Raw genomic sequence first — 13329 nt, forward strand, 5'->3', positions numbered from 1 at the left:
GGAGCCCTCCGCTGTAAGAGATATGAAAGAACACATAAACACGTCACAAGACTAACAACATAAAATAGACCTGAATTGTGCCCTTGGTCTGCTGTAAGGTAAGCCCTGGTGAGCTGGGCGGTGAGCCCTGCTCTGCTGGGCGATATGCCAAGAGAAGGCCGCATACCTTAAGAAAGTAAATGGATGTTTCTGTAGAGAAACGTGTTTTAAGTGAAGTACTCTAAGAAGGGAAATGGGTGGGTGGGTACCTTGCACTGGAACCGACACAGACCGTTGTGGGTGGTCTGATTATATACCCTCCGGGCTCCTCCCATAATTACGGGCCACCATACTGGCCCTCTTATTTATGGTTGGAGCCCTCCGCTGTAAGAGATATGAAAGAACACATAAACACGTCACAAGACTAACAACATAAAATAGACCTGAATTGTGCCCTTGGTCTGCTGTAAGGTAAGCCCTGGTGAGCTGGGCGGTGAGCCCTGCTCTGCTGGGCGATATGCCAAGAGAAGGCCGCAAAAGATTTGGTGTAGGGAGGTAATTATTAATTTATGTACAGCAAGACACTGCGGGGCAAAGTTTCTGAAGGCTCAGGACATTTCCACTTGTGGATTGGAGATGTATCGAGTAAAGCAGGTGGATTCCCGCCTGCCCATCTTTGATCGCGTGGACTGGGACCCCGTTTCGTGAGGCTGCTGATGCTGCTCCAATGCGAAAGAATGTCCAAGAAAATGACCAAGGTCCTGGCCTAATGTGCTCAAAAGGAACCTGACGTGACTAATGAACTGGTTGCTGCCTGGGGTACTAATCGAGAACGGTAGTAATGGGCTGTCCTGCGAGGGATCAAACATATGGGCCAAAAATTGATCTAGGATGGACACGGGGCACCAGGCTTTGAGAGTTTGGAAAGGTTTTAGGTCAACCCCTGGACCGGACTATTGTGTTTTGGACACGCTGAGGAGCAAGATGAAGTCTGATGGCGTGTGAGGTGGTGTCTATGTAACACTTTACAACTGGGATGGTGACAGTATTCACTGGGGCGTAAGAAGCTGTAGAAAGCCAGGTAGATGGCTGCTTGAAGGACCAGGCTGAATTTAGCCAAAAGGGGAATGTGACAGGATGAAAGACATGTCTCGGAATATGGCGCTGGTGACGGGTAGCCGTTTGATACTGATTTGGGGTCATTGCCTGTGAATACCACACAACATGGTCTTGACCGTATGGGCGGCGAACAAGACGGTTTGTTAGGATCTCATAAGGGGATGAAATACTGGATGTCAGCTGAGTGGGATCTAAGGTATTGTGTGACAATGCCAACTGTGTGCGGTGGCATAATATGAAGACCGGGATGTGATGGAGAACTCTTGGTATTGCTCTGGGGTTTGAGGCTAGTAACCTGACATAGAACCTCTAGGCTGCCTGGTAGGCCTTCAGGGTGTTGTGAGATAGTGAAAGATTAATAAGGCAGGTAGCGTCGTGAAAGTGTTGTTTGAATCCGAGGTTAGCTACGACCAGTGTGGGATAAGAGACATGGTCGGATCGGTTCCAGGTTCCTGCAAAAAATAACGAAGCAAAGTTAACGGGTAGTGCGTCGGCCAGATTATTGCATTTGTCTGGGATGTGGACGCATAGGACGTTAGATTGGTGCTGTGGGGATAGTGGCACCAGCCTGCACAGGAAGGCCACGATGGCCAGCTACTAGGACCTCCTTTATTGGTTTATTGGCTTGGTTGTCTGTGGCGAACGCCACTGTTTGTCCTGCCCAGTTGTTGCACCAGACTTGAGCTGCTGCGACAATGGGGTAGAGGTCGAACAAAGAGGAGGACTAACTGAACCCAGGAATCAAGAGGATTTCTGACGGCCATGGCCCTATAAACCCAATTTGACCAAAATTGAGGCGAGGACCTGTGGAGGCTGCGGTGACCATGACTACCTGAGATGAAGAGAGAGATGCTGAAGGAATACACATTGGCATGCCATTCCAATTTGTGAGAAATTCGACTCTCATGGGCAGATCTGCTATAGCTGGCACATCTTAATTTAAGGATTTAGTCAGGGTCTTTGCCTGGAAGAGAAACACTAAAAGATGGGAGGTAAAAGATCCCCTTGAGTCTGGCTGCTGCCTTGGCTGAAAATGAGCAGTGATAGTCAAAGGATGGGCACCCTGCGTACTTGTGACCTGCTGCGTGCAGATACAGGTCCAATTCTACCCTCCTGTTGGGGTTGCTCTGCCTAGCATGTCTCTGACTGTCCCCAAGGCCCGCACAAACTCTGTGACAGTGAGCTTGCGATTAAGTAAAGGGTCTCTGGTCTTCAGGATGATGGAGACATCTCCCTGCGAATATGATTTGTTCTAGGCCAAGTTGTGTACTGCTATGAGGAGGGATGCTAAGTTAACGTCGTTGTCATCCAAGATGTCCTCCTAGATGCCCTGCTAGGACAAGGTGTGCAGGGAAGACAATGGTGCATCTGTAAGTGAAGGTACGGGAATGACGGTGGTGACTGGAGCTGGTAGGGGCATGGCTGGGCGTACCTCCAGGGCTGTCACTCTGCTTGGACTTCAGGGACTGCTGCTGACAGTGTGGTTACCCAGGAGTGCAGCTGAGTAGTCGCAAAGAAGATAGACTGAAGTGGTGCCTGGAAGGGCTGCCACTGGTGGTGGAAACAGTAGCCTAAAGGCTTGGTTTCCTGGCTGCAGCAGGGTAGGATTTACTCCCGTGACACCGTTCTGTTATGAGTTTATATTTTATTTTTATTTATTTTTTTGTTTTTTTGTTTTTTGTTTTGTTTATTTGTTTTTTATTGGTCCAAGCTCTTGTGAGACTAAACCGCCGCTTGCTGAGCCCGTAAAGGGTGATGGCAGGGCTGAGGCAAAGTCCTCACTGTCTGCCTGCGACATGGCATCAACTAAAAGCAAGGGGGGGTATGTTTGAGGTAAGTTGCAAAGGTAGGAGCGGATAGTTGCGTTGGGTAGATAAGATGAAAGGCGGAAGGAAACAAGAAGAATAGGACAAGGAACGACAGCCATAGTGACAGTTGGTTTGCGCTCGAGCGCTGTTGAGTGTGACTTTAGAAAACTCAAAAGAATGCGTAACAACCGAGGTGAGCCAGGAGGTGACTGGCTAGGTAACCGATAGCTCGGGTGTCAGTCTGTGCTCGGCACAGACTAATGAACCAGAGCGCCCCAGGGCGGACTGGGGTGGGTAGTTGAAGTCTGGTATACTAAGTAGGAATGTTGCGATCTGTAGTTAATTGACGTGGGTTCGGTCTACTAATGCTTGCACTGCCAGCAAGTATGGAGATTAGGCGACCTTGTCTGCGTATTGAAGGCTTGTGCTTCGAAAACAGAGTGAAGTGCACAGAAGTATGTGACAGTTGCTAACGCCTCAGGAGCAGGTCAAATTCTGTATGTGAAGTAAAAATATGTAGTGAAAGAGTGTTTAAGAGAAAGGGGGAATCCCATTGAACTACACACCTGACTTTATGCCCTAGTTGTGAAGTCGACTGGTTGGTGGTCGAGAACTGAGTTGACCGGGAGCCTGTAGTAAGGTGACATGAGAATTTCGTTTTGACGATGGGGATTGCAAAGAGCTGTTTGGGGCAAAGCTGGCCCCCTGGTGAAGATGCAAGCCCTCGACAATGGTTTTTTTTTTTTTTTTATTTTTTTTTTTATTTTTTTTTATTTTTTTGGGAGATACTGTCCAAACCTGGTGCAGGGTGGACTAACTGGTGTTCTAACTGGCCTAAAAGGGGAAAGCGACAGAGAAAACGATGAGCAGCCGTGTTGCTACTGGAGACGATGAGTGGCAGTTTGAGCCATTCGCTGAAATGCTTGCAGCGATTGCAAGGAAGCGGCCTTATTTGAATTATAAATTGAATTATGAGGTGAGAATGAATGAATGAATGAATGAGGTGAACAGCTGTGTTGCTACTGGAGACGATGAGTGGCCGTATTAAGCTATTGCAGAGATGCTTGCAGCGATTTGCAAGAAAGCAGCTTTATTTGAATCTATAAATTTAATTATAAGTGTGTAGGAATGAGGAGAGCAGCCGTTTTTCTACTAGAGATGAGATTTGAAAGGTGAAAGCAATGTTTTGCGGATTTATAAGTGTGTAGGTATGAGGTGAACAGCAGTGTTGCTACTGGAAACGATTGGCAGTTTTGAGCCAAATGCCGAAAAGACTTGCAGCGATTGCAAGAACGCAGCTTTGTTGAAAGGCGAAAGAAAGGTTATAGAGGAAATGTGATTATGTAGGAATGACCGTGCGCAATACTGAGCAAATTGGTGGAGAGAATTGTGTACGATCATGTATGGATAGACTGAGAAGATCAAATGTAAGTACTGCTGAATTCGTACAGTCGATGTGACTAGTTTGAACTGGGCTATAGCTATGGAATAGTCTGCGAAAGATTCGACTCAAATGAGTCGGTGATGCAACAGGATTCGGCTTGGTTGTTAGAGTTGCGTTTGGCAAGGACTGGAATCGTTGCGCCGACGCTGCGACTAAACTCGAATCCTCCGTAGATGCGACTGAGAGGCTCGTATATGGGATCCGACCGTATCGCTGAGGATATGGCTGGGTTCGGATTGATTGAATTGTGATGGTGGTTGAAGGGGCTGGGGATTGTCAATGATCCGAAACATAGAAGCGAAGTTGCGACTAGATTCGAAACGGCCGTAGATGCGAGGTGACTACAGGGCTCGTATGACAGATCTGCCCGTGTTGCAGATGATATGGCTGGGTTTGAATCGACTAAATGGTGATGGCGGTTGAAGGGGCTTGTGACTGCCAAGGATCCGAAACATAGAAGCGAAGTTGCGACTAGATTTCAAATCGGCCGTAGATATGAGGGGACTACGGGGCTCGTATAACAGATCTGACCGTATTGCAGATGATATGGCTGGGTTTGAATCGACTAAATGGTGATGGCGGTTGAAGGGGCTTGTGATTGCCGAGGATCCGAAACATAGAAGCAAAGTTGCGACTAGATTTCGAATCGGCCGTAGATGCGAGGTGAGTAAGAAGCTTGAATGTCGGATTTGACCGCATCGACCGTGAAGTGATCGGCTCGAGTAAACCCGCGTTGGGTAGAAAGGATGAAATACATGAAAGATGACATAGACTTACGGTGGCGCAAGTGCGACTTTGCAAAACGAACATGATAAGGTAACTATTGGAGTTTAGAAGAGCGGTAACAACAAAGTCCTACCTGCGACAGCGAGTGTGTAGCGGTCCGAGCGTGGGACAATCAATGAAGATATACGACCGATCTCGAAGGTACAACTACGTGGACATGCAGTGAGTTGGCAGAGTCAGCCTCTGCAATGCATTTGACACGAATCAGCTCAAAAATGTATGAGATGAATCTGATATAAATTGGCAGTAAGGAGTATCTGATACGAATTGGTTGTAGAGTGTATGCCCTTCCTTACTGTGAAACCAAACACCTATCAACCACCCATCCCCCCAGGCTAGTCAAGTGCAGGTAAGACATCAGGTGGGTTTAATTACACCTCAATCAGCCACAGAAACCCATACAAACAATACCTGTTTATCTCAAAAAAGGATGAGAACAGTGAATTTTATAACCAGTGAAGCCTATGGCGAGTGATAACGAGGAACAACTGATAGCGACTCGGCTGTGCCGAACAACGTCGGGACATGAGTGTCAACAACTCAGAGGTAGGTTTTGCAAAAGGGGTGCAGGATAGTAAGGATGATAAGCCGCAAGTTTGCACATGATATGAAAAGATTCGGATACTACTTATCTGCGACCATGAGCGGGAACCGCCGACGAAGACCACGAATGAAGAAGCCGAAGTGCACCTACGATTGGACACACAGATAGACGACCGTGAGGGAGCTGAGAAGAGTCAGCCCCTTGATGTGCAGTACCTTGCACTGGAACCGACACAGACCGTTGTGGGTGGTCTGATTATATACCCTCCGGGCTCCTCCCATAATTACGGGCCACCATACTGGCCCTCTTATTTATACACTTGTCTGTTTATTTATTTGCTGGATTTTACTTTTACACCAATTTTTTACATACGTCTGCACTTGGATGCACTTTTATGGATTAAGACACATTTTGGATTTCACATTGGTATTATTAGTACCTGCGTTTTTGCTTTTTATTGCTTTACTTGCACTTTATTACGATTACATAGACTATTTGAATTTCTTTATTTGTAGTATGAATGACACTAGGAATATGTGTATATTCTGAATACCCCATCAGTCACTTTGAATGATTTTATGCATATAGGATATAGATATAATTTAAATTAATTTTAATCGCATAGGTGCATCTTTTAGATTTTGTATGCGATTATTTATTTACTGTTATTTGATTTAATTAATTTTGTGTGGAGCGCAACACCATTCCTTTTTCACTAGTTAGAGAGGGCCAATTGGGTTGTTTTGAAGGCTGGCTGGTAAGTGTTAATTGGAAACCTTTTGTTTGTAGACATGTGCATTCATTTTCGTCCGAATGCATTTTCATCCGAATTTCGGGTATTTTCGTTATCATTTAAGCAAACGATAACGAATGTGCAGAATCCGAAAACCAAAAGATCTGACATAAAATAATGCTTTATTTTCGTTTTTGTTGTGACAACAATTCGATATAGATAGGAGATTCAACATGACACTGACAATAGCAATCTGTGTCCATCGAACCTATGGTCGAATGTGCCTAACCTTAGCTCTATTAGTCCAAGATTATTCTACATAGAGAGAAAAGATTCAACATTATAGAGACAATAACAAAAAAGGTTGAATGTGCCTAACCTAACTGTATTAGTCCAAGATTATTCGACATATAGAGAAAAAAGATTCAACATGAAGATTCGACGAAGCAGTCGCTGCGAGCGGACATTTATGGTCAAATGCTCTGCCCATAGGCTATAGATGAATTCTAATGTTGGTTGACTAGTAATAATAATTAATAAATATAATTATTACTAGTGTAATACAACATTAGAATTGTACTATAGCTTGTAGGCGGAACATTTGACCGGAAATGTATGATTGCGGCGTCATACAGTTTAGCTGCTTCGTCGAATCTTCTTAGAACATTCGACAGACACCATAAGCCTTCAATGACAGATTCGACCTTAATTATTTTGGATTTTCAGACGAATGCATTTCTTTAACGAAACAAAATAAATAAAAAACGAATTTCGGGAGTAACTAAAAACATTTTTTTTTTGGACGAAAACGAAATTCCGAAACAAAATATTTCAGTGTGCACATGTCTATTTGTTTGTGATGTGCAATGCCCTTCCCACTTTGCTGCAAATGCCAGGTATAGTTTAGGGTGGTTGCAACTTTTTTTGTACAGTTTGTTCTGTTTAGGTATTTTTGTAATTTTTTTTATTTACTGCTTAGTTCTATTTCATGACATAAGCAGATAATCTTCTATCTTTAGTTGCACCAAAGCCATCACCTGTCTTGAGAAGCATTTCACCAGCAAATGTTATGCCAAGCATCACACCGCACACAGTGAGTCTAGTCTGGATTTATTGTTTACCTATAGTAATGCGTACACGTGATCGGACTTTCCAACAACAAGCTCAGATCGAACATTTCCCGATGGAAAATCCGGCCGTGTGTATGCGGCATTAGACTTGTATTGAAAATGTTACTTTTATTTTAGAAAGTGGTAAAAAAAAAAAGTTTATAACTGATATGTTTACGTGCGTGGACTAAAAAAAATCTGACAAATATAACCCATTTTAAACTAGTATTTTTGATATTTTCAGTTTCAATAATATATTTTCTCTTTGCTTTTTAAAACATATATGTTTTTTGTAAACAGTTAACCAGGATGTATGAGACAAGACCAGATACTAATGTACATTTTCCAGAGAAACAAGATTGTCCACCTTTAACCTGCTTCGGCGCTGTGATTCGCCGGAGCCGCAATGACATCACTCCCGCGCATGCGCACAGGAGCCGACACGAGCGGCATATCGCCGCGATCTGCGGCCAGCCCAGTACGCCACAGCGGTGGCTGTCTTTTTGTAAATATCTAGATATTTCTTGGACCTACAGGCAAGCCTTAATCTAGACTTACCTGTAGGTCAAAGTGATTTGTAAGGGTTTACAACCACTTTAAGGATGCGGCGGCCAGGTTCTCAGTCAACTCCTTAACCAGCTATTCTTCGGTCATTTTAGACCGATCTGAATTAGAATTGTTTTAAATTTTGGTGTGGGATTCCCTTTAAAATCCATTTCAGACCCAGAGGGCCTGGTATGGATAGGGGGGGGGGGGGATCCTGACTCTATTTTTTTTCAGAATTTTTATGTGTCGGCAATTCTGTTTACATTCAGCTGTCAGTGGGGAAACCTGCTGACAGCTGATGAGTCATTGGTTATTAAAGAGGAAGTAAAGGCAGTTGAAAAAAAAAAAAAGCAACCTGCAAGGCAAAGGCATAATGAGCTAGTATGCATAACATACTAGTTCATTATAAATAACTTACCTGAGAAAGAAGCCCCCGAAGCGGTCCTCCGTCTTCATGTTCGCCACTGCCATGTATCCCGGCGTGACTTCCGGGTCTCACTGCTCCGGCGCTGTGATTTGCCGGAGCCGCGATGACGTCACTCCCGCGCATGCACAAGGGTGCCGACATGAGCGGCATATCGCCACGATCTGCGGCCAGCCCAGTGCGCCTGCGCGCCGCTGTCTACGGCGCATGCGTCATAGACAGCAGTGGCTGTCTTTTTGTAAATATCTCCTAAACCGTATAGGTTTAGGAGATATTTCTTGGACCTACAGGTAAGCCTTAATCTAGGTTTACCTGTAGGTCAAAGTGGTTTGTAAGGGTTTACAACCACTTTAAGGATGTGGTGGCCAGGTTCTCAGTCAACTTCTTAACTAGCTATTCTTCGGTCATTTTACACCGATCTGAATTAGAATTGTTCTAAAAATTTGGAATTTGCTAGAAAGTGAATAAACAAAACTAGATGAATTTCAACATTCAAATTTGTTACTATTGGCATTCGGAGATTCTAATACATCCTTTCCAGATGTTACAGTATGTAAGCCCAGCATGTGTCACTACTATAGCTTTAGTGAGCTAACTTACCTGTAATGAAGTATGTCCCACATTGTGCAGGCAACTACTGTATATCCAGTATAAATCGTCTGTGCATGGACACTCAGTCCTCTTTCTGTTGCTGAACTTTCATTGATGTGGAGGTTAATAGCATCAGGTCTTCTGCAAAGCAGCTGTGAAAATGGTTCCTGATGAGCACCTGTTCCCTTCTTCTTCCTCTTCCATGATCTGCGAATGAGAAGGAGAATCCTATGACTCATCAGACTTTCCGCCATTCACAGATTGTGTTACAGGCAGTGAAAGCAATGAATGAAGTTTTTTCAGTGGAGGAGGAGAGGGCGGGTGCTCCTCAGGAACTTTTTTTATAGCAGCTGCACAGAAGACCTGAAGTTATTAACCCCCATGGTGCTGGAAGTTCAGAGGCAAGAAGAGAGCTGGACACCCTGCACAGAAGATTAAGGCTAGGTTCACACTATTGCGATGCGGGAACGCTGCGAATCCGCGGCGTTTTCCCGCATCGCATACCTCCCGCCGGCAGTTCACACTGCCCTATGCGGACGGCTGGGGGTGTCAATGTTATGTTAATGACACCCCCAGATCCGTCGGCATATCGCAGTGCGATCTGCCGACTCGCACAGGAATCGGATCGCATGGTGTGAACCCCCATGCGATCCGATTCCGTTGCGGACCCAAAAAAGGGTCCTGTGCGAGTTTGCTGCGGGACAGCTGCGAGTTCAGCCATACTATCTGTATGGCTGAACTCGCAGTGCTACGGAGATCGGATGTGATTTGCTGTGCGAATCACATCCGGATCTCCCCCCGCAGCAGTGTGAACCCAGCCTTATAAAGAATCAAGCTGCCTAAAACAATGTGAGATTTACTTCTTTACAAGTAAGTTATCTCTCTAAAATTCTAGATTAATGTTTTTTATCTAACCATTAGCTTTAATAATAATAGCATCACGTGCAATAATTATAGTATATTTCTGCTTTATAATTTCAGATTTCATCTTCTCCAAATGACCCATTTCATTGCACAAGTTCAGCAAGAAATGAAAATACTGGATTTTTGGCAAGTATGTTTTTTTTCGTTTCTTAAAAGGGACATAAGTCAATGGGTGTGAAGACCATAGAATCTTTTTCAAGTCTGTGAATCCTTAGTGGATAAATCCTAATTTTCTTTACAAGATGCAATTTCCCCAAAAGTACACCACTAACACCACATGAGCATTGTTCACATCTTTGATAAATACCACAGTGGAATCCTAGTATAGAAATAAGAGGTTATTAGTGGAATGCAATGTTACAATAATGAGGTTTGATAAACAATTATAAAAGAAGAAACCGGCTATAAATAGGGTACCTCATCCATGAATAACGTGATGAAGAAAAAAGCAAAAACTAGCGGAATTTACTGGTACCAGAGAAAACGGTCAGACATTGTGGTAAAAAAAGGTAAGTATTTACTATAATGTATAGTTAAAAGACATTGTAACGACACCCCAAGTATGAAAGGGGTTAAAGCCGATTAGGGCATTCCATTTCCAGCTACCGAACACTTCAATCAGCTTAACAAGAAACTATACAAATAATTCTCCCCCAAGTACGAGACAAGGCTCTGTATTGAGGTTCAAACAAGAATTTTTTATTTTGAGATCTTACACAAATATATACAGCAGGATGAAAGTACAACCTCTCACCAGAAACCTAATTAACATGAGCTAATTATCTAATCCTTTAGACAGCCTAGGTGATTTAGAGACATGACCTTTAGAACAGACTTCACGTCTCCTAGCTCACCAACTATACAATACACATTATCATAAATCTCAATACAAAACTCCTTCATACAATTGCAGGGTTAATTAGCCCAGACAACAATGGCTGAAAGAGAAGCCACACTAGACTCATTTACATTATAGCAGACACAGACAGAGACAGGTGGCTGGAATTGACATCAGCAACAGTATTTGTCCCAGCATTATGAATCAGCCACTATTTCTAATATGGTAGATACAGGGTTCATTATTTTCTTGGTCACCCTGCGCCCAAAAGTGACTCCCATCACATGACTCCCTCCTTGTGGGACACTCTGGCAGACCCAGCTTGATCCTTCTTGGGTCAACTTGGGGATGTCCGTTACTAGGAGGCCGGAGTGATGTCTGTTTGCCGGGACAACCTGAACCCACTGCCGCATAGCTCACTTCCCGGGGTAATAGCTTTCTGCTCAGGTATGCGACAGGGTGTTCTCTTCCATCCTCCCCGATTTGGCTCAGTACAGCCCCCAGTCCAAACATGGTAGCATCTGTGTGGACAAGGAAATGTTTTGCTAGGTACTGGGGCAGCGAAGACAGGGGCATTTACAAGTGCTTGCTTGGCGGCTCGAAACGCGCCTTCACAAGCTGCAGACCACAGGGCTTGCCTAGGCAAATTCTTTTTTGTCAGGTCAGTCAGGGGCTTGGCGATAGCACTATAATCAGGGGCAAAACATCGGTAGTACCCTGCAGTCCCCAAGAAGGCTAATACCTGGGTCTTAGTATGGGGTGTGGGCCAGTTAGCTACTGCCTCTACCTTGGCTGGCTCTGGTCCCCACACCCTACTCAGTGTCCCAGGTACTGCACCTCCATTATACCTAGATGGCAATTGTCTGGTTTCAAGGTCAGGCCTGTGGCCCGAATCTTGAACAGAGCCACCCCTACGTGAACCAGGGACTCCTCACAAGACCCACTGTAGATCGCAATGTCATCCAGGTATTCACATGCAAAATCCTGAAAGTCATCGATCAGCCTATCCACCATGCGTTGGAAGGTAGCCGGGGCATTTTTAATCCTGAATATCATGACCTTAGACTGGTACAGGCCAAACGGGGTAACAAATGCCTACTTGGGGATAGCATCCTCGGCCAGGGGAATCTGCCAATAGCCCTTACACAGGTCTATTGTAGTTACATAACGTCCTCTGGCTATATGATCTAGCAGTTTGTCTACCCAGGGCATCGAGTAGGCGTCAGTGGTGGTCTTCTAATTGAATTCCATTACAGGAGAGACCCAAGGGCTGTCAGAGGGCTCAATGACTCCTAACTGAATCATCTGTTGTATATCCTTCCGCATTCCTTCTCAGACTGCTTCAGGGATATGATCAGGGGGCTGTCGAAGGGGTGCTTGTCCAGGGGTCTCTACCTGATGCACAGCCAGGATCGTGTAGCCCAGTTTTTGGGAGAAAGTCGCCCGTTTCTTCCACAGAAGCCGCTTAGCCTGTTCCTTCTTTGTGGGGCTTAACCGGTCTCCTAGCTGTACGAGGCTAATGAGGCCAGTCTGGGGGTACATACTGCAGCAACATCCTCCTGCCATTCCTGATACTCCTTTAGGATGTTCACATGAAAGGTTCGCTGGATCACATACCTGGGCTACTACTTTATACGGGCCCTGCCAAGATGCCTGCATCTTGGCGGTCTTCACAGGCTTAAGTACTAAGATCTACTGCCCAACCTGGAAGATACGCTGTCTGGCCCCCCGATCGTACCACCTCTTCTGTCTCCCCTGGGCCACCTGGAGATTCTCCCTTACTATCAGAGACATTTGCTCCATGTGGTCCCTGAGTTCCAGAACATAGGGCACTACGGGGGTCCCCTCCCACTCTATCTCTCCCTCCCAGTGTCCTCTAATGAGATTGAGGGGTCCGCAGACCCTTCTCCCATAGATTAACTCGAAGGGAGAGAACCCAGTAGATTCCTGGGGTACCTCTCTGTACGCAAATAACAAGTGAGGCAGGAATTTCTCCCAGTCTCTGCAAGCTTCCAAAAAGGTCCTCAGCATTTGCTTGAGGGTACCGCTAAAGCACTCGCAGAGACCATTAGTCTGGGGGTGGTAAGGTGAGCTCTGCCTGCATGCAATCCGTGGCGGTTAAACCAAATCTACACGGGTGCCACGGGTTACATGCTTGACGGCCGTCAGAAGGTTCACCCAGTGGGCAGTAAAAGTGATATACCTTCCCTGCCCGTGTTTGCTAGACCACGTGTCTGTGGTCAGATGTATCTTGGCACCGCACTGTGTGCCAGAGATACATTCACTTGCCGCTGAACATGGCCATATAGCTCTGGGATGCCCTTCTCTGAGAAATACTTCCTTCCTGGGACCTTCCATTGTGGTGTTCCAATGGCCACAAATTTTCGAAAGGCCTCCGAGTCCACCAGTTTATATGGCAGTAGTTGGCGGGCTATCAGTTCTGACAAGCCAGCCGTCAACCGTTGGGCAAGAGGGTTATCCGGC

General features: G+C 45.3%; 1 protein-coding gene and 1 long non-coding RNA gene across 2 annotated transcripts in view; both read left to right on the plus strand.

The window, feature by feature from the left end:
* LOC143941869 (uncharacterized) overlaps positions 1-7506 on the plus strand; it is a 31075-nt gene extending 23569 nt beyond the window's left edge. Inside the window, exon 4 of the long non-coding RNA XR_013264499.1 lies at positions 7433-7506. This is a non-coding gene — a long non-coding RNA (uncharacterized LOC143941869). The remainder of the gene's footprint in view (positions 1-7432) is intronic.
* Positions 7507-10431: 2925 nt separating this feature from the next.
* The window catches only part of LOC143925464 (uncharacterized), a 42662-nt gene continuing 39764 nt past the window's right edge, over positions 10432-13329 (plus strand). Inside the window, exon 1 of the mRNA XM_077449995.1 lies at positions 10432-10516. Within this exon, the coding sequence (XP_077306121.1) occupies positions 10432-10516 (85 nt within the window). The remainder of the gene's footprint in view (positions 10517-13329) is intronic.

Source organism: Lithobates pipiens, unplaced genomic scaffold (assembly GCF_037356315.1).
Source record: "Lithobates pipiens isolate NorthernLeopardFrog02 unplaced genomic scaffold, aLitPip1_a1.2 Scaffold_10, whole genome shotgun sequence".
Classification (NCBI taxonomy): Eukaryota; Metazoa; Chordata; class Amphibia; order Anura; family Ranidae; genus Lithobates; species Lithobates pipiens.